This window comes from Paramormyrops kingsleyae, chromosome 20 (genome assembly GCF_048594095.1).
Source record: "Paramormyrops kingsleyae isolate MSU_618 chromosome 20, PKINGS_0.4, whole genome shotgun sequence".
Taxonomy (NCBI): Eukaryota; Metazoa; Chordata; class Actinopteri; order Osteoglossiformes; family Mormyridae; genus Paramormyrops; species Paramormyrops kingsleyae.
This window is the reverse complement of record NC_132816.1, coordinates 19654736-19678706: the sequence shown is the minus strand read 5'-3', so window position 1 is coordinate 19678706 and position 23971 is coordinate 19654736. Positions and strand designations below refer to the sequence as shown.

At 43.5% G+C, this 23971-nt stretch overlaps 1 protein-coding gene across 2 annotated transcripts; it reads left to right on the top strand.

Annotated features, from left to right (window-relative positions):
- The first annotated feature begins 1050 nt into the window (after nt 1-1050).
- Nucleotides 1051-23488, top strand: LOC111848505 (lysyl oxidase homolog 4-like). Of its 2 annotated transcripts, none has more exons than XM_023820586.2 (15): nt 1051-1133; nt 2593-2861; nt 3337-4079; nt 5600-5814; nt 10965-11003; nt 11309-11531; nt 12709-12889; nt 16896-17050; nt 17271-17438; nt 18585-18747; nt 19182-19425; nt 19843-19958; nt 20072-20208; nt 21923-22034; nt 22437-23488. In XM_023820586.2, the coding sequence occupies exons 2-15, from the start codon at nt 2600-2602 to the stop codon at nt 22505-22507; spliced, it is 2829 nt and encodes a 942-aa protein (XP_023676354.2). In that variant the 5' UTR covers nt 1051-1133; nt 2593-2599; the 3' UTR covers nt 22508-23488. The 2 variants fall into 2 exon arrangements, with proteins under 2 accessions (XP_023676354.2, XP_023676356.2); XM_023820588.2 differs by lacking the exon at nt 1051-1133 and adding an exon at nt 2398-2498.
- Nucleotides 23489-23971: the final 483 nt, after the last annotated feature.

Genomic DNA, 23971 nt, shown 5'->3' with positions numbered 1-23971 from the left:
AGTTCTTTGTCACGCATGCCTCATCATGGAGAGTGAGCTATTTAGTCTTTTTTTCTTTCATATCTGCTGAGTTTTTCATTCTCCTCTATACTGGAATGCTTTACAGGGTCACTATGGAGCAAGGAAACTTGGATGTGAGGTTTGAAGACAAACGGCCTGTGTGCCAGAGGATGTGAAAATAAAATGTATATTTGAATATAATTTCTCCATGAGGTTAGGTCTTTCATATATGGAAAAATACACTGCAAAGCTACTAGTTTATCTAGATTGTGAACTGGTTAACGTTTAAATCACACTTTGTCATATAACCAGAAGTAGTGGCGGTTGTGGTATGTTTAGCTGACCCCTTATTCATCCAGCGAGGTTTGTATTGATTAGAGCTCTCTGATGGAGCACCTACCCATCCTTTTGCAAATAAATAAAAACTAGAGCCAGACTTATACAAATAAGTAGCAGACAAATGGGTATTTTGCTGGGTGCTGTTTTCTTTAAAAACTCACAGAAAAATGACGATTTTTGGGTATGAATCTCATCCTAAGCAGCATAGCGCATGAAGCAGGGGTACACCCCGGATGGGATGCCAGTCCGTCATAAGGTAGACAGATACACACACACACAGACTCAGAACCACACACTATGGGCGATTTAGAAATGACTGATGAAGTGGTGTCACCAAATTAATGATGGTCAATCAAAAGAGATTGCTTTCTTCCATAGCTCCATCAAAACTACTGTTTTTGATGTAAATAATCAGATAATATATTTTACATCTCGGTTGCAAGTAGCAGGCAGTACAGTTGAAGATTAGGTATTCATCCCATGCAACAGGTGTATGACTAACACAAACTGGCACCCAACAGGAGGGATGTCTGATGATTCCCACCAAAAAAGAATACAAAAAGCTGCAACAGAGGCCACGGTTGACAATGAAGCACTCATAATGTAGCTGTGTGAGCTTTCGGACAAAGGCCAAAGAGAGAGGGAAGGAGAAAGGGACATTAGGAAGGAGGGAACAGAGAAGGGAGGGATTGGAGGAGAGGGCCAGTCTAGACCAAAGACCTCAGCTTATCACCCTCCTTCATTTTCTCCTTCTCTCCAAGGGAGCCACACGCAGAGACAAAGCTGGCTGTCAGGTGGGTGAGCCTCCCTCTTTAACTGTTGCCATGAAGATACTCTTTGCTTTACTCACCCATTCTGCTCATTTAGTAGTTTACTCCTACAGTAGTATACCACTGGATATGAAATTATTTCTTGTACTTGTCTGCTCACTATAATGATGATTTTGCATGTGTTAATTCTTTGTGGTCTACGCAAAACAGAGGATCTTGAAAATTTATTAGAGTTCTTTCAGGCTTTGGCAACTTCTGTGGTGATTTGAATTCAATTGGTTTAATTAGTTAAGAGGAAGATGACAGAATGAGTACTACAGCACAAATAGCAGCACTTGCAATGGAGGAATTAAAGTAGCAAAGTACTTAATTTACAGTTTTCTTGCTGATGTCATAAAATACAAAATAAGAAAATTTTTAAAAATCACGCAAAAATGCACGATTTTTAATGAATCCGACCAAATCCAAAAATATAAATTTCTAACAAGTAATTACGTTTTATCCGAATAAGAAGAGAGACTTTTATTTATAACACCGAAGTCGGATATATCCAAAGAGGACCGGCAGTTTTAAATTCGCTATCAGCTTGTGTGAGAACGAACAGCGTATAGGTATTACAGCGTGGACTGAGTCATATTTAACACAGGTTGCTTTAAGGTGTTTTGTATCGTTTTTCGTTTTCGCTTCGTTTTTTCTGTTAAAGCAACTGACTTATTTTTCACGTAGTTCAGTGTAACATTCTATCCACGCATCCACGTCAAAAATGCATTTAAATATATATATGAGCCAATATAGCAACAGCATCAAATTTATTTATAATGTGAAACTGATTATGAGCTTTTGAACATCATGAGCTTAAATACGTTTAATAAATTATACGTATTAGTAATTTCTGTACATTTTCTATTAGTGAATGTATTTTCTACTAGTTTACCGGCTAACGTTAATTTACCCTCGAGCTCATCCTAGTCCCTGAACTAGCGTTAGATGTTTCTCTCCAGTGGGGGTCACTGTTGGTCTCTGGGTAATCACAACGCAGACCAAATTACATACTGTATATACTTTATCTAATTAATGTTTCTCAAAAACTCTAAACCGTATCCCTTCATTTCGTATTATACATAATAGCCTACGAAATCGCAATCGCAATACCAGCTATCTCCAAAAAAATAATAAAAAAACACGGAAAGTTAAAATATAGAAAGAGGTGTGCAACAATTTCTGCGTAAAGGGTAATATGTACGCGACAGCCTCTCGGGGAGATTTATCAACACCTGCACGTGTGAGTCTCGCGGGAAAACCGTTAGGACGTTACACTGAATTGTATACGTAACCCCCCAATTAAGACCTGCCTAGCCTCCGAAAGAATAAGGCGCTTTGAAATAAACTGTGGGTTAAAAATATAACACAAACCTTTCTGTACAGAGATTTATGTGTCTGCCGTTCTCACCAGACCGTGGCTGTGATTTTCGCTTCACAACAGAAACGCCATGTTGGGCCTTGTCCTCTTCGTGAGCCATGTGCTGCTCCAACTGGCGCACGGACTCCCGCCGGCCTTCAAAGTACGCCTGGCCGGCAGTGGCGTCGGGAGGAAACCAAACCAAGGCCGCATCGAGGTCTTCTATAACAATGCATGGGGCACCATCTGCGACGATGAGGTTGACATCAAGCTGACCAACGTGATTTGCCGCGAGCTCGGCTTCCGGCGCGGGATCACGTGGGCGCACAGTGCCAAGTTCGGACAAGGGCGAGGTGAGCATCATTTCCTCTTAAAGTTTAAGCTTGCTCTATGTTAAATCCGATAATACAGGCTTTACTATATCTCAAAGAAAGTAATGATTTATTTGCACTAGCACATACCAGCTGTATGTTTTTATAACGTTTTTATCACATATAATTATAGTGTCTGAATTTGGGTCCTGTAAGAGGCATATTGCAAAAACTATATTGAACACTATTTATTGGTCTCTACAAAATCCCCCTTGACAGTCAGTTTTGCAGTAAAATGTAATTTGCTCAATTTTATGCATTTCTGGGGTAGCAAATTAACTCACCTTCCTAGTCCTTAAAGCAGAATAATGTACATAGACATAAGCTGGCCAAAATGCTTTTTTCAGAGGTATTTTATTAGCTTGGGTGCTGGTAAACCTCCTCCTTGATTTTTAAACAGCAAAGCAGGCCAATAACTTAGTGTCTCATTATAGGAATTTGCTGTGTCCCTTATCAGGTCCGATTTGGATGGACAATGTTCGCTGCACTGGCACAGAAACATCAATAGCGAACTGCCAGTTTAATGGCTGGGGAGTCAACGACTGCACGCATGCTGAGGACCTCGGTGTGATCTGCAGTCCCCAGAGGAGGTCTGGCCCCCCACACCGCAGGCCTGAGCCTGAACGTGTGAACCCAGCATCTTCACAGATAGAAGATGTGAACTCGCTGTCCCCTTGGACAGAGCATGCCTTTTCTCCTTCTCCACCATCCGAGCACTTCAATTCACTTTCCTCATGGTCAGAGAATGCTCAGTCATCATTTCCACGCTCTGAACAAGTGAACTCTCCTTGGATGGAGGATGCGTACACATCATCTCCACGATCGGAACGGATGAACTCTGCATCTCCGTGGTCAGGTAACGCCATCCGACGCGTGAGTCCTGCTCCCCCTGAGCCAGAACGCACGATCCTTCCCCCTCCACCAGAGCGCACGAGACAGACTCGACGGGGTCACGAGATCGCCCTTCTTCGGAACCTGAACTCGCCACGGCAAGGGCGCCGGCCAGCCCAACCCCGTGGACATGTGATCCACCTGCAGCGTAGCAATGGGAACACGGTCCCACGTGGGCACCAGATTCCCACAGGTCTTGGGAGTGCTGCTGCGCAGAGGCCCAGCAATGCAGTCACGCATGTAGAGGAGAATCGGCCTGAGCCAGTGAGCAGACATGCACCGGAGAGGTACACCAGCCAATATGATTCGGTAAGGAATCATAGGGTTCTGCTTCCGTTCCTACTGTGGGTTAAATGCTCACACAAGTTTCTTGCCCAGTCTGTGGTTTTAAAGTGGGATACTTTTAAATATTGTCAGGCCAGACCTACTAGCCACTAGACAGATATTCACACACTCATTGCATGTATACTGACGCATTAACTCATGCAAACATACATGCACACACCCACACTCCCAAGACTGATGATGCCATTTTTTGGAAAGAATCCCATTAGTTTATAGTTTGTTAGTTTGTGATTGTTGAACAATAAATTCTTTCATTTATCTTCCCTCATTTTTCTTGTATTCTTAAACTCACACCTGTAAATATACAATTGACTGTTTTTTTGTGGCTGGAGTGATTCCAGACAGAAGTTTTGTTTAAACCAGCAATTCTCAACCCATGGGTCACGACCCAAATTTAGGTTGCTGCAAGTTCTGAAAGGGTCGCGAGGCAGAGTTGGAAAATATAAGCAGTTTAAAATCAGCAAGCTCCTATGCTGATCCACAATCAGATTTCCCAGCCGCAGTCCTAGAATTAACTTATATAAATGGGTCTTTGATTGGCAGATGCTTAGTGCAAAGCTAGTGAACACTCAACCAATCCAAGAAGCCAAACCATAGATGAAATTCACTGGCAATTCCAATCAGATTTGTGCAATAGGCATTGATTGGCATAAATTACGGAGTGCATGGCGTGCTTCTTCATAGCGATAATATAAATCTATACTTGATATAGGGTCGCGATTGAACTGGCATGATAAAAATTGGGTCTCGGTGCAAAACGGTTGAGAAACACTGGTTTAAACAATCAAGATGCGGGGAAAGAAATCTGATCATGACTGTATGTACAAGTAATTGGAGTCGAGCAGCATGTTTATGTTGGGATTCAGATTTGTACCCGGCCTTGGCCTTGGGTTTCAGGGTATGCTGAGGGTGCAAAGTGAATTCTTTTGGTCTCCTGTGGTGACATGGCTTGTAAGTGAAAGTATCTGGCTGATGGCCAAATGAAAATGTCTGTCGGATTACTAGATGGAGATACAATATCGAAAGCCTTCTTTGACGGTTAGAGGATGTAGGTAAAACACAGTATTCTTTCCTGGTTTGCATTCCTGTAAGGTTTCATTCAGTCAATGGTGACAGTTTAAGGACGCAGCTTCAGTGGTGTTTAGGGAACCAGACCTGTGACTCCCATTAGGATGCATGGAGAAGTTCCAAGGAGATTTGTGCTGTGGAACCTTTTGGACAAGGCAGTTAATCTGAATTGCACCAATAAGAATTCAGATGTATTATGGTCAGAATGAAGTCATTTCATTTGGATGAAAGTGATCTATTAAAACACTGCATGACACTAACTGCATTTCAGTCAGAAGTCTGTAATGTCGCTGTTTGTCAGTTAAGGCCTAGCAGTGGTTGCATGCACGCAAAACATGGGCATGATGTTCCGGGAACGATACCTTAGGAATATCGGAATACCACGGTGAATATCTGGTCATCTTCTTCCCCCTCAGGCCTCCACCCATGTGAATTTTGAAGAGGTACGTCTGCAGCCCGTCGTGCCAGCGACCAGAGGTTATGCGCTGGTTACAGAGGGTGCGGTGGAAGTGATGTACAATGGGAATTGGAGGTATGTTTGTGACCTCGGATGGGACCTCAATGCCGGTGGAGTAGTCTGCGGGATGCTGGGATTTCCTGCGGCGGAGCAGCACAACGTCAATATGTACAGGTAAGCCCCCTCCACTTACGGTTCATGAGGTGGATGCTAATGATGTTATTCATCTTTAAGCAGAATATGGTACGGCGTCAGAACCATATTTAAAAAGAAGTTATTTGTTCTGCTTGTTAGAATTGGCTGGTGCATTCGGGTTATTTGTGTGTCTGCCTTTCTGTGTTTTTGCATCTGTGCATGTATAAATGTGTGTGTATGTATGTCAGCATGAGTATCTTTGAGTGTCTGTATGTACATAAAGATGTGTCTGTGTGAACGTGACTGACACTGTCTTTGTAGATGTGTGTGTTTTTGTATAGAAATGTCTGTATGTCTGCATTAACTGCCGTGGCTATTCAGCCGTGGTGCAGCGACACATAGCCAGACGGCTATTTTTAATGGCCTGAGTGAAGCATTTGCAGTTTAAAATTAGCAGTGCCCCCCGCCTCCCCGTCCAGAAGGCCTTAATGGCACACTTATTTTACGTTTTATTTGGCCTCACTGGGTACATGCCTTTTTCTCTCTCCTTCTCTCCCTTTTTGACTTCCTTGCTTTTCTGCTCCAGCTTTCTTTCCTCTCTGTCAGACAATCAGTTCGATGCTGACACTTTGGCAAAAAATGACAATGTTCTGTGGATGAATAAAAATAATGCTGGTCTGGACACAGGTGATTTAAAATGGGGAAGTGGCTTGGCCACAACTGTTCGAGGATAGTGCTGAAATTCTTTATACCGATAGTCCCAAAATTAGGTCAGTGATATATTTTGAATACATTTTAAGGAGTTTATAAGTGGTATGTATCTCCTTTCATTTACATGCACTTTTCTTCTTGTCAGTACTTTTGATCAGTGAGTGCTAGACTGTCAAAAAATACTGATACATTAATAGTGACCTGTCAAGACCACTACCACAGACTCCCACCAGAAACATTAGCCAAAGGACATGGTTAAAACATGGTCCTAGACTGGAAAATTGCTTGTCCTTCTCGATCAAAATCATTAATGTTAGATGTATACTTTTGAAAAAGCATTATGGGTGTTTTCCAGATAGCCTTCCTTCTGTCTGAGTGTTGTAATGTCATACAATTACTTAATTTGCGCATCACGCTGTATCAGAGAGCACTGTTTGTCAACTGGACCAATGTACTGTTTTTCCTTGTGAAGGAACGGAAACTTTCACTGTTTGTACATCAGGAAACCACCGATATTGTCATATTTGGATTTCAATGTTGAACTTTCACTCTATAAAACTAAACTTTGACTTAAACTTTTCCATGATTTACCCCTTAAACCACTTCACTACCTCAGAAATTAATTATTGAGCACCAGTGTCTGGAAGAAATGCATTTTTCATTCTTAAAAGCTGCAAGGATCTCTAGTCACAGAACAACAGATGTCGCCCGTAGGCAGCCATATCATTGGATTTCTTCTAAAGTTCACACTTTGATTATGAGGACATCAGGTTTAGGCAGTTCCTGTTATTTCACTTTGGAGTGAAAGCAGCACTCACAAGCACACCCTCACAATTACACGAATCGGGGCCTGCACTGCTTAAACTGCACCATTTAAACTTCCTTTGCTTTAGGCATAACTAGGATTAGAACAGCCTAGAATGAGGTGAAGATTGTCAGTTTTGCATCACGACTAGCGTTCATGTGGAGACGCACGTTCTTCTGTTCCGCCTTCTAAGCATGGGCTGCTGTTGCGCCCAATCAGGTCTCTTGAATAGTCTATACATCATGTAATTATATGTTTAAGGAAGACTGAGGCCTTAGAAGCTTTTTTTTTGTGTTTTTGAACAACGCCCTGCAGTGTCAGCAAGTCTCACCAGAGGTGATTAAAATACTCTCTTCTCTGTTCGAGTCACTGTGTTTTTTTTTACATCTAGCTTACTTTAAAGCAAAATATGAGTAGATGACTTTATTTTGAATATGTTCATTTTAGGAGGCACGTATAATGTTTGATAGGTCACTTTTTTGAGCCAAGAACCATGCTCTCCTGAATAGTAGTTTTGAAGACGTGTCATTCTCAGATTTAAATTGGTGGACACAAGCCTTTGTTTGTGCTAGCACACCTTTTGATCTCTGCAGCAAAGGTCAGATCTGATTCAAAAGTAATTGCCCAAGTCATCTCAGAAAGTTGAAATAAGAAGGAATGTGATGCACAATCGTGTTTGTGGATGTTGACCACATGAACTGTGATTGTTGTAGTGCATTTTAGAAGTGACTTTTGCATAATCAAATGCGCTTAGGTAAACTGGCAATTGCATCCTAAGTTGGTAAAATTGATTCTCATTGGTGTCATTGACCCTGAAACATCTGTCACCACAGGAAGCAAGTGTGAAAGATGTTAGTGTCACTGAGGCAACTTTCTTCTGCTATAGAAAATGCCTTTGCCATATGAGGTATCCCCTTGATGGTTTCGTGGTCTAGTGCTGACATATTTGGAGTTTGGCTGTGTGAGGACCTAACTTGGGATACACTGATCCCATAGTTGCTTGTCTTTGAAAGTTACCCATCTGTGAGTGTTATACATTTGGTTCATAGAGGTGTCAGGCATGAAAAAGATTTTGCCGTTGAAGAAAGTGAAAGCACTTGGTTCTGCGATGCAGGAATGTTTTTCTCGGAATTCCTCCAGTGACTTTCCTTGCGGTAACTTGCCACTGAAGTTGATAATTAGCTGCTGTAAGTTAAGCGGCTGTTTGTCAGCATAAGTGTGATGCTCAGTGTGAAACTGTCTAGGTGCTGGGGGTGGGGTGGGGTGGGGGGAGGGTCATCCATTTCATTTTGAAAAGCCAGTGGTTCATTGGTCTGGGGGTCATGTAGCAAAAATACTATTTAACATAGTATTTTTATGTTGATAACCTGATGAAGGTGAAAATGCATCAGGGTTGCTCTTTAAAAAAAATAACAGCTGTATTTTATCTGCATACAGAGTACGACTGATGTCTCGCAGTCTCACTGAGCCTGAGTAGTACACAGACTGAAAGATCACTTGCTACCTGGAACATCCCTCTATTTGACAGCAGTCGGCTGGTTTGCAGACAAGTTCTTGCTCTCTTTAGGTCTGTGAGCCCTATTTGTTTGTCTTGGACATCCGTATTAGTGTCTTGAAATGTAGGGTAGTTGCAATAACACCACAGGTTTCAGACAAATATGTGTTTATTAGCTCTTTTTCTGATCCAAAAAAATGCTGTCTGGGCTCGGCCATGACAGTACCACTGCAGCGCCACGTGGCAGACGTATTAAAGCGAGTCATTCCCAAGACCAGCGGCTAAATTCAGCTCCTCCATTCATATTAATGAACCACAGAAGCTCCAAGTCTAACTGTGGAGTTTCTTCTCGGGTTCCCTCAAGGGAGGAGGAACCAAGCGAAGGCCAAGACAGCCTCGAGCTTAAGAAGTGTGTGGCATTCACTGCTATGGCCGGCCCACATTAACACGTGCCGTGGATTCCTGAGACGCCAGATGGAGGAAATAAGAGGCAGGGCCCTTTAATCGGATGTATTTGGCAGTTGCGTTAGTCCTTGAATGGCTGACATCCACCGTGGTCAATAAAAATACTTCCTCCTTCGCAAACTGGCTTATTTTTTGGAGTCTGTGTTTTAGTTTATACACCTTAGTCAAGGGTAGAGCATCAACGGCATGCCCCGAATCCTGGCTCTTTCAGATTCGGAATCATTTTTTAATTTTTACATTTTTGTGGAACACTTTGGCTCAACAGATCGTTGTCGGCCTTGGCCCTGTTGGCTTGTGAGCGAGTCGGATTCTAGGGTGCCATTTGGAAGGAAACAAGTGCTTTACCTCTTTGAAATATACATTAATATAGTCATAATATAGTATTCTTACCTCGCTACAAACATTAGCTCAAGTAGCAGGTGTTTTTTTTACATTCAGTTTAGATCTACCTGAGCAGCAGTAGGTACTTGAAAATTCATGAAAATCTCTGACTCTTATTAAAGCATAAATTTTACATCTGCTGCGGTTCCCCGACCCTGTTTTTTCTAATTTCAAATGTTCTGTCTTGGATAAAAGCATTAGCCAAGCGAATGGCTGAAAATGCCTTTTCTACGTGTAGTAAGAGGTACAGCAGTGTCCGCCTTGCTTGGTCGAGGTGCTTCTCCATCCGCAGGTGATGTTTGTATGATTTACATCTCGATGGTGATTCCAAAAGTGTTCACTTTGGCTAGACAGCTTCCCTAAATGTGAGGCAGAAATATCCCGGGGGTGGCCATGCATGGAGAGCCCGACTTGGCTCCACAAAGGGAACATTGAGACCTTCAGCTGCTCCTGGTTTGTGGCCACAGAGCCGCACCAACATTTTTGCTTATTTTGCATCCCGAATGATTTATCGGCTGTTTATTTGCCAGCTGTCTGTAACGTGGCAAACACTGAGTGGAGGGATGCCAGTCATATGCCACCTGCGTTGAGGTACAAGACTGACATTTTACTGCATGCACTTGTACTGTGTAGCATTTTGGATATTTTCTGAGGTCACGCAGTTGTTTATGTACCTCAGTCAAGGTGTGCTTTGATGGGATTTAGAGATGATTTTAAAGTCCACACAGGCTGTACTTGGGATTTGCACCCTAACAGACATTACTTTCGCCTTGGTGAATCATTTTGATCACTTTTCCAACTTTCCAATTACCAAGAAGTAATTACGGTTTTCACCAAACGGTTTTTCTTGTATTCTTAATTTTTCTTAATTTTTCACAATAAAAATGTTATTTGCTTCTTTGTTGTGTACAAATAAAACTGATTGATTGTCAGTGTTTATTATATTACAAGTTAATGACTTTATATCTGTTTTTTAAGTCTCATGGACTGTTATAAATTGTTTGTGTATCTGACACTTGAATTCAGGATTAATCACTGAAGTACTGTACGCTGGTCTGTTTCGGCTTAAGCTGTGCCTCACGACCTGCAGCCCAATAAACTACCCATCCAAACTGCTGTCTGTTTTCACAGTAGATGTTAGTCAAAGTCCAAAGCCAATGAACAACCTTTAAATGAGGTTGGGTGATCTTGAGGAAATGTGGTTGGTAAATGTGTGGCAGTCAGGACTTGTTTCCCCTTGTCCAGTGATGATATATCAGTTATGTTCACATTGGCAGAGCTAGTGACTTTGCCTGAATCAATGCAATGACCTTCCCTATTTGTGTATTTCAGGAAGGCATGGGACACGATGATGGCCGATCCATCTGACAGGTGAGGATGAAGAACTGTCTTAAAAATATATGACAGAGAGGATATGACAGCTGAACTTTTTTTGAAGAAGGAATCCAAAGATGAAATATAATTTAGTGCTATTATCATGACTGTTAGTTTAATTCAAAGATTGCTTCACTTAAAGTCTAGGTAAATTAATGCAAGATGTTACTGAAGACATTTTTATCCATAGCTTGCAACTCTGTCCTTTATTTCACAGTTAAATATGTACTATTCTTTAAAGGTAATACCTTACATCCACAGTGTTTTGTCCTCAAGTCCAATACCTTGGCTGCTTCTTGCAGGCTGGGCTCCCAGGTCAGCAAGAAGACCTCCTGGGTTGAGAAGGTGCTCTGTCAGGGCACAGAGAGCAGCCTGGAGCAGTGTCGTGCACTGCTGTCCATCCCCCACAGCGAGGTTCCCTGCGAAGGCGGCATGTTCGCCGTGGCTCGCTGTGTCCCAGGGACCCAGTTTGCCAGTTTGGCCACCACTTATGACAGCACATCATGGGTGCCCCACATCAGTCAGGTGAGTGCTTATCAGCCTCCTCCTATGACAGCGCATCATGGGTGCCCCACACCAATCAGGTGAGTGCTTATCAGCCTCCTCCTATGACAGCGCATCATGGGTGCCCCACACCAATCAGGTGAGTGCTTATCGGCCTCCTCCTATGACAGCGCATCATGGGTGCCCCACACCAATCAGGTGAGTGCTTATCAGCCTCCTCCTATGACAGCGCATCATGGGTGCCCCACACCAATCAGGTGAGTGCTTATCGGCCTCCTCCTATGACAGCGCATCATGGGTGCCCCACACCAATCAGGTGAGTGCTTATCGGCCTCCTCCTATGACAGCGCATCATGGGTGCCCCACACCAATCAGGTGAGTGCTTATCGGCCTCCTCCTATGACAGCGCATCATGGGTGCCCCACACCAATCAGGTGAGTGCTTATCGGCCTCCTCCTATGACAGCGCATCATGGGTGCCCCACACCAATCAGGTGAGTGCTTATCGGCCTCCTCCTATGACAGCGCATCATGGGTGCTCCACACCAATCAGGTGAGTGCTTATCGGCCTCCTCCTATGACAGCGCATCATGGGTGCCCTACACCAATCAGGTGAGTGCTTACTGGCCTCCTTTTTGCTTTGTCTGTTATCCTCAGTCAGAATGACCAGTACTGGTGTATCCGTCTGGATGGACTATTTCCAGAATAGTACATTGCAATTAGGCAGTTTAAAAACCATTGCAAAACTTTAAAAAGCGTGCTGAACAGAACCCTCTGTTCTTTGGGATTAAATGCATGGAAAGTTGGACCACACATGTAAAGCACATTTTTACAGGGTTTCAAAGGCTCAAAATATGTTTTAAGAAAAAAAAAACTACTTTCTTGCCACTTCAATTTTAACTCCAGTTTCAGGCATCTTTGGTGTATGTGTTTCGACTTGAACCGAACCTGTGAAATAAGATGTGAATTTAAAGGACTTTTATTACAGGAATCACAATACATACATAAAATTGACAAATTGTCGCACTGCCTTTTAAAGAATCCGATTTGTAGTTATCATGCAGCTATGACTGAGGAAGCACACTTTACTTGGCACAGATTTTTGGCCAGTGAATTAGCGGATGACTGTTATGCTTGAATTTGTTGCTCTGTGTGAGTTACACTGGGTATATGTGTGTTTTCTGTTTGCGATGTTCCAGGGTGTGGTGCGACTGAAGGCCGGGCCCCGTCTGGGTGAGGGGCGCGTGGAGGTTCTGCGCGAGGGGAAGTGGGGCACAGTGTGCGACCACCTGTGGGACCTGCCAGATGCCAGCGTGGTGTGCCGGGAGCTTGGGTTTGGCACTGCGCGCCAGGCACTCAACAGAGCACATCTGGGCCAAGGTTAGGCGCTCCTGCTGTGTGCTCCTGTGTCACTGCTGCCAGGGATTCACCCTGATTTCTTGCTTTCCATATTCATAGTGAGGTATTTCCTTGGAGTCGTCACTGCGTGTTGGAGTGGCAGTGAGTTGGAAGGTGTACATATACCGTAATGGTTGCGTATTTTCAGTTTCTGATTTTGCGAGTTTGGCATTTTGTCATTTGTGTTTCATTTATAGCAAAAATTCAGTAGAAGCCCTGGGAGCCATTAGTGGTGTCTGGTTGCTATAGCAATGAGAGATTACATTGATAACCAAGATCAGTGTTTGACTGATTCTTATGGGAAGTGACTAAATCTTCTGGACATGATTAAATATTATCTGTCCAGCTCAATGGATAGTCTTTGTGTAGTAAAACCAGGCTTGAGGGTGAAAAATATCCCTACAAGACATTGGACAGGTAAAAAAAAAACAATTATTTTGATATTCAGAGCCACCAGATGTGAAAAAAGACTCATCAGTGATTGGCTGGTCATGCTTTGGCAAAGCCTGCCATTGGTCCCCTCTCAGCCCTTAATCCTCAGCAAAGGAAAGCAAATCCCCATGGTAGGTCATGCTCAGTGGGAACCGCTGATGTGTCAAATTTTGTATTTCGCATTACAGCACCAAGCTTTCACATGGAAAGACTATGTGGAATAATTTGTGTAGATGAAGCCCATTCTTTGGTCTGATTTCTGATCCCTATATAATCATTCGTGAGTGAATCTCATCAGAGATGTTATCTGTACTGTAAACAGACATTCTTACCCAGACGGTATGTGCAGCAGGAAGTGAATAGTATCAGGCTATGTCTGCTTAGTTATACTTTACTATAGGAGTTAAGAAGTGAGTAATCATATACTGTTTAACCATAAAGTTATTTTGGATGGTTGTCCGTGGGTGTAAACAGTTTCCATTGATGCGGTTTTCATTTATGTAGTAAAGTACATGATTGAAGTCCCAATAAGTCCTGAGAAATTTTTCTGTAGTTACTTGGCACTTTTCTCAGAACCAGCCGTAATTGCTGGAACCTGGTGGTTTTTCCTGTGGATCTGGACGTGCTTGGGACGTATCGCCATCTTTGCCCAAAAAGCCTTTGTTTGGTTTAGCTGATGAACCCCTCAAGAAAAGTGAAAGGAGCCAAGATCCTGTGTATGTGTTAAGAAATGTAACTTTTTCCTGTGGCAATGCAGGCCGCTAAACATACAGCAGTTAGCGAAGGCACTTATTAGCCTGTAGATCAAAGGCAGTTGTAGCGAACACATGTGCTGCGCTGATCTGGATCTTGATAATGAGCTTGGTTCTGTCGATGCCTGGTTTATTTAACAGATGCTTTTGATCTCAGCCATGTTCAAGTGAGGATTAGAGAACACTGCATTTAGAAATGCCTTCACTATGGGTGCTGTGTGACAGCATCTACACACTGGAATGCACTTCCCCACAGTTTAAACAGTTTGTAAATAAAACGTACTATTATTAAAAGGGTGAGACTCAATTAGCCTAACTGCCATTCTGAGGATTGTGGGGGGAGAGCCATACGACATGGGTGTCCTCTTCCTTATTCCTGCTGCAAGGTCAGAGGTTATTGAAGGTTGTTAGAGTCTACTGGTAGCTAGGTAAGGGAAACATATGTCCAATTTAACTTACTGTAGGAAAATCTACTGTTAATTTATTTTAACTCCATTATAGATCAGCACAAGGTCCATCAGAAAACTGCACCCAAACATTAAGCTCTCCCACCAGCTATTATTTTTTCATTTGCAGAGAGCTAAAATAACTTGCTGAGATGATCCATTATGTCCTCAGATGCCAAAAAAATTACAGGGGGCAGAGCGCTGCCATTTTCATCTCAAGGCCTTGGTTTCCGAGTCTCGGTATCATTCTGTCAGTGACGTAACAACCCCCTGCCTGTGGCTCCTCACTGCACATTAAAACTATCAAGGCTTGGTCGGTTTAGACCAGCGATCCTCTCTGCAGCCACTCCTAATGCATTTAGGTTAACATTGTCTGTCAGTGGGTTATATCAATAACACAACTGACAAGCAGGGAAGAATCAGAGGATGAGCTTCCCAGGGATTCTCTGTCTCTCTGGGACTTTCCCCGTCTCTCTGAGGCTTTCTGCTTCTTTTCTTCTGTGGGCCGCAGATCTTCTTCCCGGACTTTTACCTCTGGATCCACCCCCCTGTGGAGCCGTGGTCTCCACTGCATTCCACTTAATGACAAGTGTCTTTGGCCCTAGAAGTCGAAGCCAATCCCGTCATTGTCTGTAAAAGCTGGAAACAGTTGGCATGTCTGTCTAAAAAATGCCATTTAGAAGTGCCTTCATGTTGACGCGATGTGATTGGTCTCCCAGTGCAGACTTCCCATCGACCCCTTCCCTCGTCCCTCCATTATCTGAGAGTTATACATGTTGAGATATGTTTCAAAGTGAATTCTCAATCAACACATTTATATCTTAAGACATTTCAATTTATAGTGTATTTACAGTACAAGTCATTATACATGCATTATTATGTACAGTCAGCCGTGCTACAATGCGTAATATCATACCTCGAATCAGTTCTAATTCATATATTGGTACCCAAGTCCAATACAATGTGGAATTGCATTTGTATTTGTGAGATTTTTAGTCTGAGAGGCACTATACAAACTACAAAGCACAAACACTACTTGCATACAAAAACAGCTATATAAATTAATGATAGTGATGTCCAATTCATGAACAAATCATTCTAGGCAATCAACAAGTTAGTGGGTTCAGTGTGTTCAGTTGAAGCAGTTACTAGGCAATTCTTATGAGACTCATAAGACCCATAGGAGATGTTTACGATATAATTTATTAATGTATTATCATTATTTCTTATTAGAAAAAAGGATACAGTTACATTTTTGGCCACTGGTACCACTGTTTTTATAATTTTATTCATTTAGTTTGGCGTAAGTTAATAGGTTTTGGAGTTGCATTCCCCTAACCTTATTTTCCCCAATGGATATTTGTATTTTAATACGCAGTTTTAGTGAACACAAGGTTTTTCAGGAATGCATTAATCTCGTTGTAGCAGGACTGACTGTATAAATGTAATTATCTTGTTCAGTGCATTACCAGTAGTCTAGTGCTGTATATTTTGGATGACTATGGTGGTTCAGTGTGTGTGTTGAGTTTGCATGGTCTCCCTGTTTCGCTTGGGTTTCCTCCTGGTATTCTAGTTTCCTTCTGCAGTTCAAAAAACATGCGGTTAGGTGAATTGGTGACTCCAAATAGCCCATAGTGAATGATCCCCCTTGCTTCCTGGAATCTAGGCTCTTCCCTGCCTGGTATTGCATAAGTGGTTGGAAAATGCATGCATATTCGCACTGTGAACACAATATTGAATGTGTCATCATTGATGCTAGTCATACTGTTATTTCACTTTATCTTCCTCATTTGACTTCCTCTGCCGGCCCCTGGAAGATGGGCTCCCCCTTTCAGTCTAGGTCCTCCCAGGTTTCTTCCTTTTAGGGAGCTTTTCCTTGCCACTGTCGCCTCTGGCTTGCTCTCTGGGGGCTTTGGCCAGGGATAATGTAATGCGCTTTGAGACAATGTAATGTTGTGAAAATGCTCTATACAAATACAAATTAATTGAATTGAACTGAATGTATGTTTTAAGGAGAAATGAAGACTCCACAGAGTAAATAGAGTTAAAAATGAAAAAGAATTTTGTTTTAGAGTTTTTTGTTTTATTCTGTCTGGAAAATTAAAGCATGCTGTGAACTGTTGATGCACCGGTCCTTAATTGGTAAGGACTGCCTAAGTGCTGTTTAATCAAAGGAGGAATAAGCATGAGAGGCTGAAATAAGTTTCTTAATGAAGGATTCTGTGCCGTTCTGATTGATGCAGATGAAGTGCTTTAGGAACCATTTGAGTGAGTTAAGTGTAAAATGGGTAGCTGTGTAAATCGGGCAGAAAGGGGCCTGTCAAGGCACCAAGCTGACGGGCTGCACTCCCCCTGCAGGGACGGGCCCCATACACATGAACTCTGTGCAGTGCACGGGCACCGAGAAGTCCATCTTGCAGTGCCAGCACCAAGAAGCTACCTACTGGACCTGTAAACACTCCCAGGATGCGGCGGTCCGCTGCAATGTGCCCAAGACGGGCCTGGAGAGCACGGTGAGGCCCATGCCTAGTGTCACCATCATCAGCCATGAAAAAGATCCACTGGGTGTTACAATGTTGTCTTGCTTTTTGCTCTCTTTCTTTCTTCCTTCATTACTTTGTGCGCTTCAAATATGGCTCCACCCCCTTTGGTCCTGACTCCGCCCCCTTTGGTCCTGACTCCGCCCCCTTTGGTCCTGACTCCACCCCTGACCTACGCTGCTGCCCCACCCAGGTGCGCCTCGTGGGTGGCCGGGAGCCTGCTGAGGGCCGTGTGGAGGTGTTGCTGGACGTGGGCGGTAGGCGGCGCTGGGGGGCCATCTGCAGCGAGAACTGGGGCCTCACTGAAGCCATGGTGGTGTGCCGGCAGCTGGGCTTTGGCTTTGCGTCACGCGCTCATCAGGTGAGCGGAGTGTCATGGCCGCCACAGCGTGGGCATGTGGGAGTGCTGAATGTAAACAGAAAACCTGCTATTGTGAGAAAGCCTTTGAATATGGCGTGTAAATCACTTTGGATTAAGCAAGTGCTGAGCGAGGTCAATGCAAATACTATTAAATACCGAGGACAGCCTTAAAAAGGGCTGTGAAATAGTGTAAAATTAACATTATTATGCTAAATCAGGTGCAAAACATTTACTTAAGTTGCATGATTCAGTTCTTTTTCCACGTGTCTACATACTATAAGGCAGATGAATGTGGACTGAGATGAAATTCCATCCCATTAGGTCCCAGAGGACAGGGTAATTTCAGACAGATTATGAGGTGCTGGGCACATTTTAAGACATAGTGTGTTAATTGATCACACTTGTCACACATGGTACAAAGCCTTTGTGTTTAGGCTGCACATAAAACTAAAAAAAATTCAGTTTCAAGGTGATTATTTTCACTTAATTCATATGCCCAGAAGTATAGATATGAGCAGCATTTAAATACTCCTTACTAATAGTAATTTAGTAAGCCTGCATTTGGCCTAAAGTACATCATTATTGCTGCATATATTTAAAAATGTATTCCCTAAAGTCTCATTTCTCCCCAGTCCTCTACATTTGCATCAAGTGTTTCACAGGTTCACTTAGTGTTCATATTTTGGAAGGCTGTTCTTCTGTGCAGTTATTTCCCAAACGGGTAATTGCAGGCTTTACAAGAAAGAACGCGTGACCACTGCAGAAGAAAGAGTCGGAAGAAAAACAAACTTAAAATAGGTTTTCGTTGCTTGGATTGGCCAAAAAATGTTGGTGTTTTAATTTTTCTTTTCAGATGCTCGTGGCAAGTACATATGGAAAAAGACGCGCTAAGGACTTCTAATGACTGCGGTTATTAGTGCTGCTGGTTGCTAACCTTCAGTGGGATTAGCTGTGGGCGCCGCTAATGGCAACCCTCTTTATGTTAAATGACATTAAAAACACAACTGCTGCTTGTGCTGTTGATGTCATGTGATGCTAAGGGTATCTGGCCACGGTCGGCGGAGTAAGCAACAAGTTAGCCCGGTGTTGGCACTGGAGTTACATTAGCAAGACGTTAACCTTGGCTTCTGGATTACTGCTGTGCAGGAGACCTGGTTCTGGCCCGGGGACCCCAGTGCCAGTGACGTGGTTCTAAGCGGGGCGCACTGCACGGGGTCCGAGCTGTCCATCCAGCAGTGCCGCAGGAACAGCCAGGAGTACTGCCCTCGGGGTGGTGGGACAAGGGCAGCGGGCGTCAGCTGCGTGGAGAGTGAGTAGCCCCAGCAGCATCAGGCCCATCTCCTCATACCTCCACAACAGAAACACGCCTCTACACTCACCCCCTCATTCAGGAGGACATTCAGGGTAACCCAAAGACCCTGTCAGTACCGAGCTTTTATTATAGTACGTCTTATTCATTTAGCAGACATTGTACGTTATTTTAGAGAAAGTAGCGTCAGTCTGTCCTTGGAGCAATTGGGGATTAAGGGCCTTGCTCAAAGGCCAAACGGTGAAACTACTCTGTTGATCCTGGGATTTGAACCGGCAACCTTCCAGTGACAGGCATCCTAACCATGGAGCTACACACCACCATTGTATGGAATATAACTGCCATAGATTGCCCACATATTTGTTGTTTGTCATGTATCGATGATAATGTTCATGATAATGATGATGATGATAAGTTCCCCCCCACCCCCGTAGCGGCCCCTGACCTGGTGATAGACGCCCAGCTCGTGCAGGAGACAGCTTATCTGGAGGACCGGCCTTTGCACCTGCTCACCTGTGCCCACGAGGAGAACTGCCTGTCCTCCTCTGCCCACCGCATGCAGTGGCCCTACGGGCACCGCCGCTTGCTGCGCTTCTCCTCCCGCATCCACAACTTGGGCCGCGCCGACTTCCGCCCCCGCGCCTCCCGGGAGGCCTGGGTCTGGCACCAGTGCCACAGGTGGGCATGGTGGTGCTGCGAGGACCAGTACCCTCTGCTTATTGCCATCAGTCTAACCACGCTTATCAAAAGTGTCCTCTCAGATCCTGTCCACCACACAACCACCCCCGCGCATGTTTCTGTCAGTAAGAAAGATGTTGGTGCAAGCGGCAAGATTATAACACTAATTGTTTGTTTGTGCAGCAGCGTAACTGTTAGTTTTCATTTAAGATGAACTGCAGTTCACACAGGATTGTTTCTATTGGTGGAAGCATTTAGGAACAAACATGACACCGAAGAAACCCTTTGCATGACCACAAGTTAAACTCTGCATGAGACCCCGCAAAAATGTGACGCGATAATCAAAATGTCAAAATATAAATGAGTCTGGTTAGTGGCGATGGCCGCTGATGGGGAGCCCGATTTCTCTGTTTACAGACATTACCACAGCATCGAGGTGTTTACACACTACGACCTCCTGACCCTCAACGGCAGTAGAATCGCAGAGGGCCACAAAGCCAGCTTCTGTTTGGAGGACACCACCTGTCCCGACGGCACGTCATTATCTCTGCTTTTATCATCACTCATCCTTTATAGTAGCTTCTTACATTTCCTGTAAACAGCCACACGTGTGATTCTGAAGAAGCTATGATGGTTTGATGTGCAGGACTGCAGAAACGCTACTCCTGCTATAATATGGGTGACCAGGGCGTGACGGCAGGCTGCTGGGACACGTACCGCCACGACATCGACTGCCAGTGGGTCGACATCACGGACGTCAGGCCGGGGAACTACATCTTCCAGGTCAGAGTTCATGCAGGTCACTGGGCGTCCGTTCTCGTCGACGTCAGACCATGAGCTAAATAAGTCACTTCCCAAGTAGGAGTTGACTACACAGCAGAAGACACAACAAAGCAGTGCTGTTTGTTTACCTGGTATTTATTCTTTATTTCACCTCACTTTGAAGAGTGTGATTTATTGCACAGGAAATTATCTGCTTTGTGTCTGGAAGCAGAGGCCATTCTAAAGCCACTGGACTGGCAGAAAGGACGCACAGGGACCCAGAGATTCACAGCCAAGGTGCAGGCTGTAATTAAAGAAGGGAAAGTCTGCCTGAATCATTTGCATTCATTAAGGCGTAGACCCTTCTGGAGAAAAAAACCAGCACATGGAAAGTGTGTTTACAGCCATTGTGTCATTTTCACCACTGAGAAAATGCTTAAGAAGTACAGTACTGAAATTGGTAAAATCATCTTTATCACCCCACAAATACCGCGGTACCTCCCTCCTGTTCTTTCTCCTCCTATACCAACCGTAGTTCTGCTCTATTTTTATTATCCCCTGTCATTTTTCTACACCGTCTCAAAAATATATATAATTAGTATAACATTAACTGCAGAGATGCCTCCCTCTGATGCTGCCCTTAATGAAATCTGTCATTTTGCTGAATCTTTGTTAACTGTTTCATGGCAACCATGTTGGGGGGGGGAGACACACTATATAAAAGTTTATTGTATTTAATTGAATTTGAAAGCTGGCTTAATTTTGTTAGCTATGTCACTTTGCATGATGGAGCCGTCTGTTTTCTCTCTGCCGGATAATGCTTTAAGAAAACGGCTGCTGTGTAACAAGCCTTGATTTAAAGGCTTTTGGGGAGAATGCAGGACAGTTCCCCAGGTTTCCTGTTCTGCTGCTGTGCTGTCTGTGTGGCACATGTCACCAGGGCCTGCATGTGGCAGGATCCAGTATGACCTAATAAAACAGGCCCCAAACCATGGATACATGGAAAACTGCTTCGGAGATACAGATGCAGCATTTTAATTTAAAAGGGAGTCGGCTGACTTTACAGCGGACAGCAGTGTTACAGTATATCCATGACAACAGACTCAGAGTTACCTCCTTATCCTTACATAATTAGAAAAGCTACTGTAATTAGCCCCTGCCCTCCTTGGGCAGGGGGGCTGTTGGTGTGTTACTGGGCTATGCTATTGTCAGTTCTGATTGTGGGGCGTCTCAGACAGCGACCATTTAGTGTGCTATATAGCGAACCTCACTGAATTACAGGGCGTAACTAAAACCTAAAGAGGCCATTTGGCGGGATGTAGAGCCCATGACTCAGTGCGCTGATGTCGCCCTTTACACAGCAGGACCTCTTTCCACCTACACTACGGGCCCCTAGTAAAATAAGCTTTTCTGCAACATTCATCTTTCTTTTGTTCTCGATGAGATTTTTTTTTTCCTATGATTTTTTTTGGGGATGAATGCTCACATGATTTTTAATGTATTTCCTGCCTGAATGCTGTAAAACCTTTTTAAATTACTCAAGCATCTGCAGTATTTTCATTTTTAAGTCCTTAAGTTTTCCATGCGTTTTATTTTAGGGATGAACTTATAAAGAATACCATCCATAAATGTCTACTGAAGAGCCTGGGGAGGGCTCATATTTTCCTGACATATGTGAAGTGTTGAGGATTATACCGCTGACAGAGGTCTATCTATCCTCCCTGGCTTTCTGCAGGTGGAGGTTAATCCCTCGCTGGACATGGCAGAATCTGACTTTGTGAACAACGTGATGCGCTGCCGTTGCCGATACGACGGACAGAGAGTCTTTCTGTACAGCTGTCACACCAGTACGTGCCGGATGCATACCCCCTCGCATCTCACACACACACACACACACACACACACACACACAGAAGCATGCATGCACGCATGAACTTGCTGCTCTGAAGATCAGTCCTGGCTCCGTGGAGGCAGCAGTGATGACACAGTGCTTAAGGTTTAATCATTTTATTTGTTCATTCTGATCACAATGTCATCCACCTGTCCAGCTCAGACTGCAGGCTCCCCTGGTTCCGGTCTCTCGTCCTCTCTCTCTCCTCTAAGCCCCCCTCCCCCACACGATCCCGGCCGTGATAACCTGTCTGCTTACTGTTACCTTTCATCCGGAGTATTCTGTCTGCCACATACTGATGTTATTTTCCAGGTCACTGATATGCTCACACTGAAATCACTATTTCTGCCCCCACCAGGAGATGCCTACAGCCCCGAGTCTGAGGACCTCTTCGAGCACGAAGCTCAGATCTCCAATAACTTCATCTAATCTGGGCAGAGCTGAAAGCTGGGGGGCAGGGGTGGGGGGGTGATGGCAGGGTCATATGGTAGGTAGGTAACAATGTCAGAAAAGTTACAGAAGGGCATGGACTTCTATACTGTCAGCTTACGGGAGCTATACTGAGTGGCTCATGCCTTGGGGACAACTGGATCTATGGAGATTCCAGTGCCAAAACAACATTCGGAATGGGACCTTAATGGCAGTTGCAGGGACAGATGTCATCATTGTAACATTTTAATTTAAAACAGCTCATAAGTTAAAAGTTTGGGTCTGATTAAAGTCTACTCATTTTTTCTTAAATGTTACTTCTAAACATTACTCTAAGGTATTTTTAAATTATTCAGGAACTATTACAGAGGTTATTTGAAAAAAACATTTTTAATATATGGCAGTGGACTTGAAACTTGCTGTCCTTGTTGGAAGAATCCTCTTTAGGTAAATGTGTAATGTCTGTAGAAATAGATCAGGTTGCTTTTTGTTTTGTCTTTTGGAAGATCTGTGATATCCATCTTGAAACTGGTGCTTTTTTTCTTGGAATTCATTACAGTATTCTTTGTGTTTTTAATTATAAATACATATTTTTTTGTCAGATTAGGAATAAGTTTTAAATAAATGTACTGTTGCATTTTGTATTGTCATGTACATGTTTTAAGTGTTTTGTTTTTTTTTAAAAAAAAAACACAAAACAAGTCATTGTCTCCTGCTATGTTTTGAGGGTGCTGTCATACCATATAAAATTACAGACGACTCACATGAAATAATGCACTTTTCCTGTTAGTCCTTGGAATTTAAACAGTTATGTTCGCAAAACTTGTCACCAAAATGATAACCAACAATGGCAGTGAAAATATACCATTTTCTGAAGTGTCCACTGGGATATAGCACTTACGTCAGCATGACGACGCTTTAGTGAAAATGTAATTTTCTTTGTTCTACTGGTGATATAAAGATAATTAAAACTTTTGTATATTTTGTGTACAGTTTGCTTACATGTGACTCACAAAGAAAAAGAGAAATAAAATCTGACTGTGTGTATTACTGTTAAATGAAGCACCCAACCAAAGAACAAATTTTAAATAAATGCTATTAATATTAGTGAAAGAAATGTTAAAGATGTTAAATTTAAGTACTAACAACCGGTACTGGAAACAGCGAGCAGTATTTCGGTACTGTGTGGAAAACCCACTTAAAAGCATGAAATGAGTTTGCATGGGCACCCATGAGGACGTGGTGGTCTCTCCTGGAGCGAGGGGCCGGGCGGAATGGAAACGCCACTTCGGCTGCTCGGCCTAAACCACTTTAACAGACGTTATGGGTGAGGAGATACCACAGACTGGAAAGCCGGCTTTGATGGGAACGCTTCACCTAAAAGGAACGGCAACGGTATCATTTCATGTCTATTTTAGACTGTCTGTCTGACTTTTTCTTTCCTGTTTATTGTTTCGTGACGCC

Coding starts and splice junctions, on each gene's coding strand:
- LOC111848505 (XM_023820586.2), top strand. CDS start 2,600: ATGTTGGGCCTTGTCCTCTTCGTGAGCCATGTGCTGCTCCAACTGGCG. Junction 5,815..10,964: donor CACAACGTCAATATGTACAG/GTAAGCCCCCTC, acceptor TGTGTATTTCAG/GAAGGCATGGGACACGATGA. Junction 12,890..16,895: donor CAGAGCACATCTGGGCCAAG/GTTAGGCGCTCC, acceptor CTCCCCCTGCAG/GGACGGGCCCCATACACATG.